Source organism: Tenebrio molitor, chromosome 7 (genome assembly GCF_963966145.1).
Source record: "Tenebrio molitor chromosome 7, icTenMoli1.1, whole genome shotgun sequence".
Lineage (NCBI taxonomy): Eukaryota > Metazoa > Arthropoda > Insecta > Coleoptera > Tenebrionidae > Tenebrio > Tenebrio molitor.
In genome coordinates, this window is record NC_091052.1 from 18,837,870 (window position 1) to 18,856,135 (window position 18,266).

General features: G+C 32.6%; 1 protein-coding gene and 1 long non-coding RNA gene across 2 annotated transcripts; both read right to left on the bottom strand.

Annotated features, from left to right (window-relative positions):
* Positions 1–8,110: 8,110 nt before the first annotated feature.
* LOC138135768 (uncharacterized) lies at positions 8,111–10,642 on the bottom strand. The gene is made up of 4 exons (XM_069054633.1): positions 9,395–10,642; positions 9,135–9,342; positions 8,722–9,080; positions 8,111–8,661 (listed from the first exon to the last, which is right to left on the bottom strand). Exons 1-4 carry the CDS (start codon positions 9,611–9,613, stop codon positions 8,173–8,175), a joined length of 1,275 nt encoding a protein of 424 aa, XP_068910734.1. The 5' UTR covers positions 9,614–10,642; the 3' UTR covers positions 8,111–8,172.
* A 2,823-nt stretch (positions 10,643–13,465) lies between these two features.
* On the bottom strand, positions 13,466–13,994 carry LOC138134722 (uncharacterized). The gene is made up of 3 exons (XR_011160802.1): positions 13,908–13,994; positions 13,739–13,843; positions 13,466–13,682 (listed from the first exon to the last, which is right to left on the bottom strand). It is a non-coding gene; the product is annotated as an uncharacterized lncRNA (long non-coding RNA).
* Between the last annotated feature and the right edge of the window lie 4,272 nt (positions 13,995–18,266).

Consider the following 18,266-nt stretch of genomic DNA (forward strand, 5'->3'; position numbering starts at 1 on the left):
TGCTATGAGTGACAACTAGTAATTAAACACCAAGGTAGAGAAGACATTTTTTTAAGCCGAAGTAGTTTATTCCCCCAGAAGTGAAGCTTCGAGAAAAGTAATTTATATAATTCAGCTGTAAAATTTGGTAATAAAGGAGATACATCTCTTTGAAATCATCATATTTAAGAGCAAGTTATACAAAATCTGTTGGTCCGATCAAATTTTATACTGAGATTTACCTCACCAGACTTCTATTCTTTAAGACCCTTAGGAGATTGGGCGCCATTTTTGAGACAGCCTATATATAAAAATGAATCCCTATTTCCCTTGGTCACGGCATAACTTGAGAACGACTTAACCGATTTCATTCATCTTTTTTTTTAATGTTTTCTAATAATTCGTAGATGGTTCTTACGGAACGAAAAATTAAGAAAATTGCGCAGAAAATTGGAAAATTTGAGAATGAAATGATGTTCTTGGTTAAGCACATCACTTGAGAACGGCTGGACCAATTTGGCTAATTCTTTTTGAAAATGTTTGTAATAGTCCGAATCAGGTTTAAAAAAAAAATTGGAAAAGTTGACCGGAAAATTGGAAAATTCGGGAAAAACTGCAAAAATTATAATTTTTGTATGCACTCTCGATCATAACTGACGATAGGAAGGATTGTTTTTTTTTGTTCGATATGCTCCCGAGATGGAAATAGAAAAAAAATCTGGAAGATTTGGAGAAAAATCTGGAAAAAGTAATAGTATATTAAGTATAAAGAACGGTAATGACAATGTACGGATCGAAGACAATTGTTTGGAGGAGGAGCTTGCGACGACTCCAATATTGTCTGAGATCCGTACATTGTCATTAACGTTCGTCATGCTTATGAGATTTTTTGCGCGATTGAATATTTATTACAAAACATTCCTAACTAGAATGCAATGCGATACGACGCCCTTCACATCGTGTTGCCACAATGTCGATTTTTGTATCGCGTTTCTAAAGCAATCTGCAAACAACTACCGCCATTGCAGTTTTTGTGCGCAAATATCGCCAGTTGTGTTGAAAAACAAGCAGTAAAATGAGTGATATTAGTGATCCCGAAAACGAAGTGGATATTGTAGAAGAAACTTTGAATGTGGGGTGCGTCACAAATAAAGAATTTTTGAAGCTAACGACCTCAACGTGTAACTAAGAAGACAAGGAAAATTTGTGTTATGAAAATTTTGACAATGCCAATGTCGCGGCAAGTTTGCTAATGCTATTTCATTGCAGCAGCAAGGAAAGCCGACTACAAGAGCCGTGTGAGTTTCCAGAAAGTGCTAACATCTTGTCTTCAACTTCTGTCTACATAAATGAAGAATTATTTTCGAAACCAACAACCTCAATGTGTACCTAATCAAGAAGACAAGGAAAATGCGGGGTATGAAAATTTTGACAATGCCAATGTCGCGGCAAGTTTGCTAATGCTATTTCATTGCAGTGCCAAGGAAAGCCGACTACAAGAGCTTTATGAGTTTTCAGAAAGTGCCCCCACATCTTGTCTTCAACTTCTGTCTACATAAAAATTATTATAATAATCGATTAATTTTGAATAAACTTTACTTACCGTTCTAGAACACCAAAAATTACTTACCATCGAGTTTATCGTTAGCAACGAGTAAACAGAAAGTGCTTTTTTGTATGAACTCAAGACCATAACTCAGGATTCGAACGATGACTATGCGTAATTCTTTTTTTTTTTGCTTTGTTCGTTAGGGTTTTCGAAAAAAAAAATCGGGACAATTACAAAGGAAAGTCGGATAATTCGGACAAATTTATTTGCCTTCATGTACAAATGTTATTTGACAGCTGGTTGTCAAATTGTGAATCAAACCAATCGGGTTATGTACTTGAACATCGATCTTGCAATCGAAATGTAAATATTACTGCTTGAGATTCATTGTGATTTCAAATTTAATGGGAGAAAATAAAATAATCCTTTGTTTGACATGAAATTCTGATTGGAATATTACACATTTCCAGCATTTCATCAGTGTAGAATACTAATACTTTACCGATAAAATTCATCTCCCATGTAAAATTCCTCATTTTTACTTTCTTTATACATTTCCAATAGCTTTTCACAAATTCACAAAACGATCGCAAAAAAATTTAGGACAGGTATTGAGATTTGGACAAGACAACGTCTGTCGGGTCAGCTAGTTATTCATAATTTAGATGACACTGATGACTTTCGAAAATCGGCCTGGGAAATGTATGCTAGAGATAGATTAAGATTTCAAAAACAAATTAGTGAATTAAAGAAAATTATCGATCCTGTGTTAAATAATCTACAGTGTGGAATAAAATGATTTACATCTAGTTACCTTTGCAATACCCTTGTAAAAATACGAAATGCCGCTCTACAAAAAAAGAAAGCCTAACCTCAAAATATATATCCAAATTACAAATGTGATTTATTGCGAAGGGATGAGATGAATGCAAAGTTGAGATTGAAATTAAAAAGGAGCTAACAAAAGCAAGTCAAAGCTAGTGTTGAAAGTGTCATCATCACTATCAACATTTACATCGAAATGAGAGCTTGCTGCTGCAATTGAAAGTGGGTCTAGCAACTCTCTTATGTGTAGGGACAATTATTGTAAGTTTTTCTTAGGAGTTTTTCACAAAGTAGAAAGGATTGGATCCCATGATATTAATAATCTACGGAAAACGTCTTCAATGTTTTTTTTTGCCATCACATTTTCTTGTAAAATTTTCGCGGAATCTTTTAATATTCTTATTTCACAACTCTAGAGCTTTTTCGGACATTTGTCCAGTAGGGTGCATCAAGGATTGTACAATATGATGACAGATCGAAAATTTACTTCTTTAACAAAAAAATTATTGCTCATATTATATGGATCTGTAAAAGTGATTTAATTTACGCGCATCTTCGCACAAAAAGTGTCTCAAAAAGCAAAGTTGCAGCCAGTTCTTTGTAAATAGTTAAAGAAATGTTCAATAAACAATTTGAAATTGGTTTCCTGCCTACTGGCGTAATGGCGTAACTTATTGCTTTTTTGTAACTAATTTCCATAACGAAACCAACAAAATTCGAGCGACTTTATTGTTAATTTGCTAATTAACATCATTATAAAATGAAAAACGAATTATACATTTTAATTTTGCTTACTTCCAAGAGAAGAATCCATTTTAAAACAATTGCAAAAACTTTATTGGAACACATTTTACACGCGTTTCCATATCTGCTACTTTTCTCGGCGCTAGAAACTATCGAAGCGGCGAATTCGAAGCTCACAAATGGAATTAATTCCTGACCCACGTGGGGTCGCCAGTCCCTTATCAATGGTCATTCCAGATACTAGGGGTACCACTACAACTATTTCCAAGGTAAAAGTCTTGAAAAACATACATAATTTTTTTGGATTTTGGCCAGGTTTTCGGCGTTTCAGCCCACTGTGCGTCGTCGTATTATAATTAAAGGACTAAATGAAACATTGCAAGCTGATCTTGTGGAAATGATTCCATATGCCAAAGAAAATCAACAATTTATAGCTATTAACATACCTAGCGATGTTATGACTATCATAACTACCGCAGATGTCGGTTTGAAATCCGAGCTCGTAGAGCGAGGATTTTAAGACATCTAAGGTTGTTATGATTCATAACATCCGCGGTTTGTTCAATAGTTTACCGGTTTCAGAATAAGCCGAAGAGAATTTAAAACAATTAAATCCAAACACACAAATAGATTGAGTTGATCGCGCTTGCATGATATGTTCGAGTGTCATAGTTACATTTGGTTGTTTATACAAACAGACATTTCGCAAAATGAGTTTGAATGATAGTGTTTTACCGAAAAACGTCTTAAATGAAGAAGAACAAGCTTTAAATAGCTTAATACCGGAAAAATCGAAAGGCAGGAGGTACTTATCTGAAATCATAGAGACACTCAAACAAGGGCAGGATCTAAATAAGGTTTCAAGAGTAAATGACAGTGATGTTGGCGTATTTTCATGAACTGGTAAGTGCTCATAGTGTTAGTTTCGTAGCGTATTTATCTTTTTGTTTATATAGTCGAAGAAATATAGCCCCTCTGCCCCTCATCATTCTGGACGTAGGTACTACCCGATGCCCCATGCTATGAAGTGCAGTTCACTTTTACAATGGCAGAGTTCCGTCTATTTAAGTAATTATTGTTGTTTTTAGTTCCGATTGTTTGAATTAATAATGAATAAAGTTAGATATTGTCTTCATTTGTTGATTGTTATTGACATGTCACTATTGTCACTATGGCAATATTACCCTACAGCATAACTGTACTAGTACAGTTATGATTCCATAACTGTACTAGTACAGTTATGACTCACCTACCATCCAACTTTTGTGAATGTAAACCAACGCTTAACTATACTGAAACCGGTAAAATACATTTTAGTTGTAATTGATTGCTTTTCTAAGTACCTTTGGATGGCTCCACTAAAGACAAAAAATTCTATTAATGTGAGTACAGCAATGGAGAATATTTTACTAAAAGTAACAGCACCACCTAAAAACTTACAGACTGACAACGGTAAAGAGCTTTTTAATACAAAATTTCAAAGTTTAATGAAAAAACGTAGAATTAATCATTATAGTACGTTCAGTTCTATTAAAACATCTATAGTTGAACGGATCAACAGAACGCTAAATTAATGTGGGTACAATTTAGTTTTCAAGGAAATTATAAATGGGTCAATATATTAGATAAAATCACCAACGAATATAACAACAAATATCACAGCACATTTAAAACTACACCCGCAAATGTAAAAAAAAGCAATGAAAGATCAATATTGAAATTAATTTATACTCATATAAAGCTTGCAAATGTACATACCTAATCAGTGTCCGGACGAAATAGTACCGAACAAGTCGACCAGTACAACTTTGCGTAATACCCCACTCACATATGAACACGATTCAGCTGGTTCGTTTTCAATAACAGGGAACCAGCTGAATCGTGTTTATGTGCGAGCGAGGGATTACGCAAAGTTGTACTGGTCGACTTGTTCGGTACTATTTCGTCCGGACACTGTACATAATAAATTTTCTGTTGATGATCATTACGAATAAGTTAACATCGACAAATTTTTGATAAATCTTATACAGCCAATTGGTCAAACGAAATTTTCATTGTTAAAAAAGTAAAGCTAACTAATCCAACAACATATTTATTAAAAGATGTACAGGGCGAAGATATATTAGGAAGATTTTATGAAGAAGAATTGCAGAAAGTAAAACATTCGGATATTTACTTGGTGGAAAAAGTTTTAAGAAAAAAAGGAAAGAAATTGTATGTCAAGTGGTTAGGACTAAACAACACACACAACAGTTGGATTGATAAAAGTAGCATCACATAATACATTCAAATGTAATTTATTTTTTTAATAAAATTATAATAAAGAATCCAGCGTTTTATTTCATTATTTCCTTACTTTGCAGTTCATAATCATCCGGATAGAGATGACTAACCTAAGTCAGCATCTTCAAGCTTCACATAATTGCGATTAAGCAATATTTTACATCACAATATGGTAGTGATAGTAGCAATAAAACAACATGAATATGGGAAAGTCTATTTATATTTACATTACTACAAAATATACAATTTCAAATAAATAATATCATTTAGGAACACACAAATTCACTCTTTAGTAAATTAAATCATGCATGGCGCAAGAAAGACATCTGACACCTTCCATATCACTTTCACCTTTGCATGATGGACACTTATATTTAATCGGAACAGGCATTTTTTTCTCGTGTAGCTCCAGGAAAATTTATTCTTCTGTCTGTTCAACAAACTTGATATTGGTTGTTCTTCCAACTATTCCTTTACTAACCATAAAAATGTTTTTTCCTTGTTTCAATAAATTGTTTAAAGTTTGAATAACTTTTTCGTTAAATTTTTCTGTAAACCGTTGTGGAAGAGGCGTTTTAAATTCACTACAGTCAACGACTACTTGTTCACCAAACTGAGTTTCCGTCTTAATAAATCTTTTAATGGGGAATCTTCTATCAATTTCTAAATAACTTGCCTTCACATATGGCACAAGCACAAGATGAGTTTCTTCGTTTATAGATTTTAAGAAATGACTCATCGTTTAATTTTGATACTATGCAGCTGCTTTAATACTATGAAAATGTAAGTTAAGCATGCAATTATAAAATGATCCCCCACTACCTACCTCAATGTTCACATGAATGAAAACACAATGACCCCTTCAGAAAAATAAAGATCATGCAAAATGCTGCTTATTTGCATGAATCAAAAACTATGTTTTGCATAGAGCACAGAAATATGAAACTTCATTACCTTCCTCTGCAATGCACTGAATCAAAAACTATGTTTTGACTAAACTACAAACGCAAATAAAAACTAGCGTTTTGATCGCGACATGACATGACTGAACGGCACGCAAAACACATGATTCTGAAACTATCGTTTTGAAGAGATCACGCAAAACACATGATTCAAAAACGTGATTTTTGAGTGAGCCAGAACCAGCACTATATAACTACTTAGGGCTATTGGCGAGGCCTCCACAAGAACCAACGCATCTATTGGGTACCTCTCAGGTGAGGTGGAAAGCCCTATTTATTGGTTTTTTTTTAATTATAATAAGTATTTTTCTTCAAACGATATTCAGTTTTTCTAATTGAAATACATAATTGTCTTTATATTGGGTATTATAAGTTACACAGAAGTCAGCCGGAATTCACTATTTGTTGGTCGCGGCCTGTATATTCACGGAGGCCTCGAGGTATCAAGTTTGCCAAAATAATTTATGAAAAATGTTCCCAACTTAAGAAAAAAAAATCACAATCATTTAAAATCACCCGGTAGTTACAAACATTGTATGAAAAAATATCTACCTAGGGTTTTTTAAATTTTACCAACCTAAAGCAACAGGTGGTGGTTTTTTGATTTTTGAATGCCTATATTTTGGCATATTTAAAAAGAGCTAATTTTTCTGAGCAAATTTTATAAAGAAAAAAAATTTGCTATCTTGTTCGTGACGATTGTAAATTTTTTATAACACTTTTTTTACAAATTTGCTTATAACTTTTTAAACGGAAAAGATAGCAAATTAGCTCTTTTGCGATGACGTCATTATCTAGTAACTTCACGTATGTTTGAGCTAGGATCAGAAACAAATTTGAATTGATCATAAATAATTACTAGGAGCGTTCAAATATAAACCGGAATTTGGCTGTAATTTTTTTATTTAACTGCAATATAGTTATTAAGATAACTAGTGTTTTATAGACGATTTAAAAATCGCAGGGAGCAAGGATTTAATAGACCGAGATTTTTAAACTATAAAACACGTGTTGTCTTCAAGATTTTTTCTAACACTAACATCACAATCACAAATTTTAATAAATTCAGAAATTATTCTAAAGATTGCCGTGGGCACTATGGTAATAATATCAACAAATTAAAAAAAAAAACAATTTTCATCGTTGAAATGTGTCAAAACGTTTCAGAAGAAATAAGAATAAGGAAAAAGAATTTCGTACGAAAGCCTGGAAGAATAAAAAAGGCATCAAGGAGGTAACCGAAGATGTCATTTTGGTTTTTCTTGATACGAAGGTAAGTGTGCAGAACTTTATTGAAAAGTTAATTCACATTACGACAAGAATCCTTTGAAGAGAAAGTAAAGATTGCCAGAAAAGTCTTCGGTGGTGGGACGCTTGCATTGGATGAAACAGCAGAAGTTAAAGAAGTAGATGTTATAAACAAGAGCACCAAGCTAAGCAATAGGGAGGAATGTGGCAGTTCTAGCTCAAGCACAGGCCTGAGTTTTCAATCCAACAATTGTGCTTTTCATTTTGAAATAATTACTGTAAAAATAATGAATAAAATGTTACTTGAATAATGTGCATCTGCCTACTTTACAATCTTATAATTAGGGCCCGGATTTTAGGCAATTAAAAAGTCGGAAATAGGTGCCTAAAATAGTCCCTTAAACTACTGCAAATAGTCCCTTAAAAACTGAAAATAAGCCATACTAGGTCCTTAAAGTTGTGGTTAATTAAATTAAAAAATGTGTTTTTAAAGTTTTAAGTAGGTACACACAACAAGATATTTACTAATTATTTTTTATTAATTAATATACAATACTACAAGTTTGTTAGTTATTTACATTGTTACGTATTTACATTGCATACAAGATATTGCTCTAAATTTTCTACTTTAAAACATTGTCGGTTATCCACCAAAATGGACTTATATTTTGAAAAACTTCTTTCTACCTCGCAAGAGGTAATGGGCGCAAATTTGTAATAAATTTCTTCCATTTTGGTGTCATGTTCCGGCACATCTTCACCTCTAAAAATTCTTGCCAATTCTAGAAGAAATTTGTATCCAGGATTTTTTTCAGTAACATCTTCAAGTTTTTTTAATGCTACTGCTGCTACAGGGCCTGGAGATTTTTTTAGGGAGGTAAATACGTTTTCAACAATTTTGATTGAATCGGTTAAAGGTAACCCATTTTTTTCCAATTGAGTAATACTTTCGCAGATTATTTTAAAATTACTGCGAACATAAATTAATTGGTTTTTTATTCCGGGTTTCTTCATTATAGACTGTGCTTTTTGAATAGCAACAGCAGAACTTCCATCAAAGGACATGACAACCTGTGAGTAGTTAAAAACAGTTTAACAATCAATTAATTTGCTTATCTTTTATATACTTACTTCTTTAATGGAATCAAAGTGTTCGCTGTAAAACATAGCAGCCTGAAGCCATGTTCCCCATCGTGTTAAAATTGGCTGTGGAGGCAGTGGCATTTCTTTTAGTTTTTCTTTGTACATTTCAACTCTCAAAGGTGCCTTAACGAAAATTTTTTTCACGTTCGAAATTAAATTATCCACATCTTCATATTGATAGCGAATTTTTTCAGCCACTAGATTTAAAGCATGCGCTAAGCATGTGACATGCACAATTTTTGGATAAAACACCTTAAGGTGTCTACCAGATTTTATCATATATGGTGCTCCATCCGTTACAAACAAAAGAAACTTTTCAGCAACAACTCTGGTACTCCACAAGATTTCTACGCATAGAAATTTTAAATCAAAATAAATTTAAAAAAGTGAAAAACCCTTACCTAAAGATTGATTTACGAATCTAGCTATTGTCTCATGATTTGTTCTTTCTAATTGTTTAGACGCCAAAAGATAAGATTTTCCAGGTTCATCTTCTGAAAGTTTCCCAACCAGACAATTCGCCACATATCGCCCAAGTGCATCTGTTGTTTCGTCAACTGAAACCCATATGTTAAAAGGATCCAGCTCATTCCGAATGCGGTCAATAGTCTAAAAGTGAAAATAATTTTAAATTAAATATTAAAAGATAGTATGTTCATACATCTTTGTAGCATTTTGGTAAATAATTTTTCCGTAAAGTAGACTCATCCGGAATTTTTCTACCACAATATTTTGTCAGAAAATTCTGAAACGCAGGATTTTGTAGTTTGTGCCATGGTATATTGGCAGCTAAAAAGACGTTACAAAGTTCCATATTGAATGTACTATTTGCCGATTCCTCCAAGTTCTGTGTCAGCAACGTTTGCCGAAGCGGTGTCATAATGTTCTCTTTATGGATGGCCGTTTGCTCATGCTGTTGCAAGTGACATTTTTTTTCGCATATAAACTACAAAAAATAAAATTTTCAAATAAGTAAAAAATATAAAATGACATATTTTTAATTATGCTTAACTTGCCAGTTTACCACAAGCTTTACAAAACATTTCTCGGGTTGATTTTATTTCATATAAATCTTTCTTGCTTGTCCACTGTAATATTTTTTCGCGTAAACTAATTTTTTGTTTCGGCATTATGTTCACTTTAAACAGGTTCACAAGAAACACGACCACTGCACGGAGATAAAGTAAACGAGAAATGACAAATTTGTAATGCTTATATTTACGTCTCCCACCAAATTTCAGAGGAGATGGTTAATTTTATATTTCTTAAATTTTTAGAAAATGACACCCTTAAGGTTTCTCTTATTGTTTCACTTCGGGATTTTAATTTTCGTTTTTATGGCAAGGACCATTTTATAAACGTTAAAGCTTCTAACAATACCTAAGTATCAGAAAACATTAGACCGCGTATACCTGCACCCCTTCGAACAGGGGCAAACAGATAAACTCTGTAATTTATGCCAGTCCAGTCTAATGGTTTGTGGTACTTAGGTATTGTCGGAGTATTTACCGCTGACATCATGGTCCCAACCGTAAAAGCGAAAAAGTAATTCCTGTATTGTACTGCACTTTGTACATTTCAGTAATTACATCTCCTTAAATTTTAAAATCATAAAGCATTGTAAATTTTATTGAGGTACCACTTTTACATTTTCAATACCGTATACTTCCCAGAATTCGAAAATTGGGAAAAAACCGCAAAAATGAAATTGATTTTTGGTCATTTTAGGCATGTTCAGGCAGTTAAAAGGTAAAATAGGTATTTAAAGGGCATTTTAGGCCGAATAGGCAGAATCAAATATGGCTCTAATTACTCTAATTAAGCCAGAAATCATTTATAGACAAGTTTCATACATGTGCCTTAAAAAATAAAAATAGTCCATTTTGCCTAAAATCCGGGCCCTACTTATAATTATAAAATAAGTTGCTATTGACGGCGTGTTTTATAATTTCATAAAAAACGTTACTACTGACGACGTGTTTTATAAAGAAAAGCGTATTTTATAGGAAACATAAAGTGTGAGCTCAAATGCACTATAAAAACAGTTTAAGATATTAGTGTTAGAAAATAGTATATTATGATACAAGTTTATAAGGAAGCCTTTAAAGCACGCGCGACGAGTTTAAGAGCACGACGCGTAGCGGAGTGCTTTTAACGTCGCAAGTGCTTTAAAGGCCCTTATAAACGTGTATCATACGCTATTTTTTATTATACCTGGACTACAATCTGAAAATTATAATAAAAAAAGTAAATTGAAATACCTTTTTCGAAGTGATCTGTGTCATTAATCGTTGATATAGAAATGATCAATTGTTGTTGTTTCGTTGCTATTATAAATTTTCTATAAATATTTATTTATCATTGTTCAAAATGTAGGTGAATTTGTTGTTACCTAAGCAACCCTTAAAGCTTTAGTGTTTTAAAGGCCCTTTTTCGCACGCATTTTAGTGTCAAAAACAGGGATTATGATTCAGGTATAATAAAAAGTATATTATTTTTACACTATTTCTTCACATGTTCATCCTCACGTCATTATCTAGTAACTTCACGTATGTTTGAGCTAGGATCAGAAACAAATTTGAATTGATCATAAATAACTAAAGTCCATTCAAAAATCAAAAAACCACCGACGTCGCATTTTCCTCGATAAATTAGTAATTACTATCGGCAACGCTGTCTAGTGTTAAATTTGGTGACACTTGTAATTTTGAGGTTAAATGTTTATTAAGTGTCTTCTTTTTCTGAGCATGTTTAAGTAAAAATAATAAGAATCAATAAATAAATGAAACGTGCTGCTAATAAAACAATATGAACGAAATTCAAAGCAATTGAATTTTATTTTGAATGAAATAAATATCATAATTTATAGTTACCAGCATAGTATGAAAAAATATCTACCTAGGGTTTTTTAAATTTTACCAACCTAAAGCAACAGGTGGTGGTTTTTTGATTTTTGAATGGACTTTATAATGTTTCAAATTTGTTGACGATTACTTCGAAAGGTTATGTTTGTAATCAATGTAATAAGTGAAAGAAATTAAAAATTGTCAAACTGACAGGAGCATAAAATAACCTCAAAGTGACCATCAATAAACAAACGTGTCTTTTTTTTGTTTTTTTCTGTTTCTGTCGTTTCAATAAAGAGAAAGCGAGGAAGGAAATCGTGACGTCACCTCAAAAGGGTAAAAATTGGACTACATATGTTTCTGTAAAAAAAAATTCGATGGCGTCATTACTTTAGTTTCCAAATAATATTTGAAAAAAAAACAGTTTTTTTTTTTATACGGAGTAATGGGAAATCGGTGCGTACAGTTGCGAGCAATAAATGATGGTCGTCAATGTCATTTCAAAATTTGGTTAGCTTGTCACAAATTAAAAAAATACCCTGCCTATCAAAAAAAGTAGAAAAAATTACAATTAGTCATACAACTTGATGAGACATTATTATATTTACGACCGTTTTACAATGGAGCATTTTCGATTGCGTCAAAGAATGACATTGACGATCAAAATTTATTGCTCGCGACTATACATACAGGGTGGAAACTTTAACTGGAATAAAATTCATAACTTGGAAATATGCAATTTTTGTGAAAAATCCCGAAACAGGTCGATTTTTATTTTTCCTTGCACACATTTAGACGTATATGGTTGTTGCATATCTGCTCCCGGAAGTGCGCAACCACCCCCAACTTTTTTTTTTCAAATGGAAGGGTATGTCAAGTGACACCTCGTTTGAAATACCACTTCGTAAGGAATACAACGCACTATTTGCTTCCTAGATATTTTCAAAGCCTACGTGCTAAAAAATAAAAACCACTTTAACATTATTTAATGCAAACAATGTTCAAAATGGCCACCGTTTGTTTATTGGCAAATTGCAAATCGATAGTAACCTGCATCCCTTACGTTTTGTAACATTTTCGGCGTGATTTGCCTAACTTCATACCTAAAACCGAAGAATATTGAGGACCTTAAGCAACGTATTAGGCATGAACCATAAAATTAGCCAAATCACACCGGAAATGTTACAAAAGCTAAGGGATGCATGTTACTATCCATTTGTAATTTGCCAAGAGAGAAACGGTGCCCATTTTGAACATTTGTTGCATTAAATAGTGTTGAACTTATAGAATTGGTTTTTATTTTTTAGCACGTAGGCTTTGAAAATATTCAAGAAACAAATATTGCGTTGTATTCCCTACAAATAGGCCTTTCAAACGAGGTGTCACTTGATATACCCTTACGTTTGAAAAAGAAACTTGGGGGTTGTTGCGCACTTCCGGAAGCAGATGTGCAAAAACCATATGCGTCAAAATGTGGGCAAGGAAAAATAAAAATTGACCTGTTTCGGTATTTTTTACAAAAATCGCCTATTTCCAAGTTATGAATTTTATTCCAGTTAAAGTTTTCACCCTGTATATGTTACCGCTAATGTGGCCTATTCTGTAACTTTTGTGTTAAAATTGATAGGAATGTTAAAAGTTTAATTATAACAGAGCTTTAACGTGGATATGTATTCTGTAAGGTAATTTTTAAAGCAACTGTTACAGATACATTATTTTTATATTATACACAACGAGACAAATCAAAATACAATAAACTGCAAACTACATTCCACACACTTATTTTAACTTCTCCTTATGAAGAAACTTAACTGTACCTACCATAAACAGTTGGAACTTTATTTTCATTATTATTAAGATTTTAAAACTGCAAGTAATGAGTACGATCTTTTTAATATCTGCAATTAAAAAATTACTAACATCACATTAATTTTTAGAATGTTTTACCAAGATAAATGTTTCTAAAGATAACTCGAGCACTTTTCCAGCAGTGATATTAATAGGTCTTTTGCAGCGTTCCATTAAAATCAAGAGAGCTTTTTTAGATTGTGGAGTGTAGTCGTACCACTTGCTCATGTAAATTGCAGTTGTCAAACTATTATGCTACAAAAGGTGCCTTAATGAGTACATCATCGTCTTTCTTATAGTTCAAAACAAACTTCTTCGATAAGCAGTGTTCCATAATAACAGTAGAAGTACACTTGAAACAGTGTGACAACCAGATAATTAAACAATATACAGAAGTCAATGTTATAGATTTTGACCTAAAAAGTAAGAACACTGCACTTTGCAACCAATTACCTAATATAACTTAACCAATTGACTAACTTGACTAATCTGCAGACAACAAACTCCAATTACAATAATACTGTCCAGGAATTGGCTAAACGTTGCTCTTGAAAAGCACCTTTCTAAATCCACAGCGTAACTAAAAATAAAATAAAATGAAAAGTTAAGTAACGTAAACTTAATATTAAAAAATTACTTTAAAATTAAATCATAATGCAAGACACATTCCCTGATTCTATCGTAGATAAGCCTGGATTTGATATAAGGCGTGTACTTGTAATTCATTTTGACGATTTTTTTGTCCACGTGTACATCAAGGTACTGCAAATTTCTCTTAAGAACTCGAAGTTGAGTCGCACCATGATGAATTAAACCAGCAATTAGAGGATCAATTGTTGCACAAACGAATCCTAGGTAAAAAACTCCTGAAAATTTGTTTAGCAAATACCTACATAACAAATAAATGGAATATACCTAATGCTAAGCTGACATAAAGACAGTAATAAAATACTGGTTTATGGTTTATTTTAAATGGGTTCCACACGTCAAGTGGTAACTCAGAAATGTCTTCACGAAAAAACAATGTATTAAACCAAATTAACGCAGATATGTTGCACGAAATGAAGAAAACAAGAGAATTTCTTCGACAAATTTTAACACACTTGTCGATAATTTCGTCATGTCCATTATTCACAGTTGCCACAAATTCATTATCAAAGTAATGAATACATCTTTTAATTTTGTGTCCATTTTTGACAATCAACCATAACTTTGGAGAAAGAAAAAACAAAGCAACGGCAACCAAATCGTTGTAGAGGAAATTAATGTTGCAAAAGAATTGAATAAAACCAAATACGACTGCTGGCACCATTGCAAAACTGTATAACATATATGTAAACAGCTTGGATAAATTTGTACACTTGTTCGACGGATATACACCAACAATTTTCAAGACTGTTATATTCAAGGCAAAACTTTTTTTAACATAGTTTTCCATGTCTAGTGGAGGCACAATACTGGACTAAGCAACATTTACTCTCATTTTATATTTCCTTTTATTTTTTGGACATCAGAAGCAAACGCTTCCTTTAATCACATTAATTTTACATCAAAGGTTTTATAGAACACGAAACGATTCTAATTAGATAACATCGTCGAGCAGTTTCAATGGCAATTATTAGGTAATGAAAAATTTATTTAAATTGCGCCATCGCAACCCACATAACTTTTTGAGGCAGTAATCATTAATCAAATTGCTAATCAACTTAAGTTTATGTTCCACATTCAGTCTGCAAAGTTTCAGATACCTACCTACTTAGAGAGTCATTCACGAAACTCAGATAATTTGCAAATCGTTAACGAAACGGCAAATACAATGCTTCAACAATGTCAGTTGTCATGGTTTTGAATTTGCAATGTCTTATCGAGCCTTATCGAGTTTTGTGAATGACCGCCTTAGTTTCTATTGAAATAAAAAACTAATACAAATTAGTATCTCTACGTGAGAAATAATCCTGAAACTTCTTGAGGGCTAATTTACACGATGCCAATAACACACGTATACTCGTAAGTCATCAAAACCGAATCTTCGTGACGGTCCTAGTGTAATGTCGAAGTATCTGTTGCATTGTGTAATTATTTAGTGTTATAACGTGCTTTTTTAGGATAGCTAAATGGAGTGACGATAGAACTATTAAATTTGTGTAAATGTACAGTTTACAAGAAAGTCTCTGAAAAGCAGAACTTGTGATTTGCAAATATTAACTATCCCTTAAAAATATTGCTGGCTTTAGAACAACTAAAATTAAAAACTTATAATGAAATAATCAACATTAAGAAATTTGGAACAGCGTCACTGAGTTTAACCCGAGTTGTTAACAGCAACGCATCAGTATAAAAAATTCAATTATTAGGAAGAAGAAAAACTTCAATAATTATGCTGTGATTGTTCGTAGATTTTTAGACGAAGTTTTCCCCAACCGATCGATTGGAAGAAGAGGTCAAATGGAATAGCCGGCAAGATCTCCCCATCTTACTTCCCTCGATTTTTTGAATGGGGATATTTCAAGAGCAAGGTCTATGTAATAAAATAGAATAATATTGAAGACCTTAAGCAACGTATTAGGCATGAAATTAGGCAAATCACACCGGAAATGTTACAAATCGTAAGGGATGCATCTTATTATCAATTTGCCATATGTCAACAAAGAAACGGTGCCCATTTGAACATTTGTTGCATAAAATAGCATTCAACTTATCAAATTGGTTTTTATTTTTTTAACACGCAGGCTTTGAAAATATTCAGATCACAAATAGTGCGTTGTATTCCTTGCGAAGTGACCTTTCACGAGGTGTCACTTGGCATACTTTTATATTTAAAAAAAAAGTTGCGAGTAGTTGCGCACTTCCGGGAGCAGATGTGCAAAAACCATATGCTCCAAGATGAAAAGCTAAAATCGACTTGTTTTGGGATTTTTTACAAAAATAGTCTATGTCCAAACTTATTAATTTTATTCCAGTTAAAGTTTCCAAGAAAAATTCGAACATTACCTTAATGTATTTAATTTTCTTTTGTTGCACTTATACAGGGTGTCCCAAAAATGGCGTACTAACGGTGCACTACGGTGTAGAAGAGAATACCGTAAACGTCAGAAAAATGTTAAAAAAATTCTATTGGACTTATTTGCTGATTTGACAGTCTTTGAAAGTGGCATTTAACAGGTAAATTATTTCAAAATATATTTATTAAATTGTCACGACAGCTACTTATAATCGTACATATTATCACAAAGTACAAGATTACTCACTACTAATATCTAATCCTGCATAATAGAGAATTTAGAAGCTTTGGAAATCGAAAAAATTATTTTAAATCCACTACGATAACGTTGCATGGTAATGTTGTACGAGTACATCTTTGTTTACATTGTATTACCATTAATAGATAATAATAATAATAAAAATTTATTTTTTTGTCTGAAAAATGTTTTCCATATTTTTTTCATGTACATTTCAACATCCTCGATACCGTAGTAAGTAGTTAGTACGCCATTTTTGGGACACCTGTATGTAAATTACAATTTTGAATCTTGCAATTTTATTGTTATATTACTGGTGCTTGGAGTTTCAATATTATTTTGTAAAATCTACAATTATTTGATATACTAGGTTTGTTGACATTTAACGTTGCTAGAATGTTTATCGCTGTTTGTTATTTTATTTACTATGTAGCTCTCCGCGACAGCCGTAGAACGCGAATCCTCATGCAGAAATATCACCACCATTGTCCACTAACAAAGTGGCTGATGTGTGCCTGAGACAATGACCTGTACAGGCTGTTTGATGAAAAACGCCACAACCTATAACTTTGTTATTTATTACCCGATTTCAATGAACAAAAAAATCAAAGATATGGTTTTTCGAGCGCTACAAAACAGCCATAAAATGGTTTTTTTTTTGGCGTTATCTTTAATAGCTAACGATAGTCAACTTTTTTTTTAAATGGACACATGTAGTTTTTTAGGCTTGGTCTGGTAAGGTTTTTTTTCTGGATCTAATGATGTATTGAAAGTTATCATTTGGTTCATAGCTAACTGAAAAAAAAAACAAACATTTTTTTGTGGTTTAGCTTAATATAAAATTTTTAAGAGTGCCGTGAAAAACAATCGGAATACAAAGTACGATAAATGTCATCTAAACGTCAGCTTAGAAGTTTTCATCTGCTTTTTTAACCTTTTTTTATGTAAGTATAAATAAGTATAAAATAACATTGTCAGTCATGCAGGATAGCCGTCATTTGACTATTATTTTATGTTCGAGTGTAATAAAAATCGTAATTAGTCAAAAACAAAAAGTTAATAGAAAAAATTATTATTATTATTATTATTTATGTTTTCCAAGAAAATAATAATAAAACTCTTCAAGATTGCACCTGAAAATTTTCAAACTCACACTTGACATTTGTTGCTATTTGTATTCCAATTGTTTTTCACGGCACACTTGAAAATTTCATAATAAACTGAACCACAATTAAAAATTGTTTTATTTTTTTTTTCAGTCTGCTATGGACCAAACGATAACTTTTAATACATCGTTAGATTCAGAAAAAAAAACTTTATCAGACTGAGCCTAAAAAACTACATGTGTCTATTTAAAAAAAAAAAGTTGTTTGGGGCCTAATGGGGGCTCCAGGAATTTGTTCGGAACCAAATGGGGCTCCTGGGTTTGCTCAGCCTAATGGAGGCTTCACTGGTTTGACTGTAGGCGCGCGTGAACTGACACACCGTATCGTTTTGTGTAAAACGTTTATTTACATTTATACAATTCTTTGGACCGTACGACCGTACTCGAGATGTTGGGTAAATGACTTTTGACGTGTGACTCTGACTGTTCTACCCT

Excerpts from the sequence above, each read along its gene's own strand:
- LOC138135768 (XM_069054633.1), bottom strand. The coding sequence starts at position 9,613 with ATGACACCGCTTCGGCAAACGTTGCTGACACAGAACTTGGAGGAATCG. Across the intron at positions 9,343-9,394 it reads TACCAAAATGCTACAAAGAT|ACTATTGACCGCATTCGGAA; the intron begins GTATGAACATAC and ends TTTCACTTTTAG. Across the intron at positions 8,662-8,721 it reads ACTTTGATTCCATTAAAGAA|GTTGTCATGTCCTTTGATGG; the intron begins GTAAGTATATAA and ends AACTACTCACAG.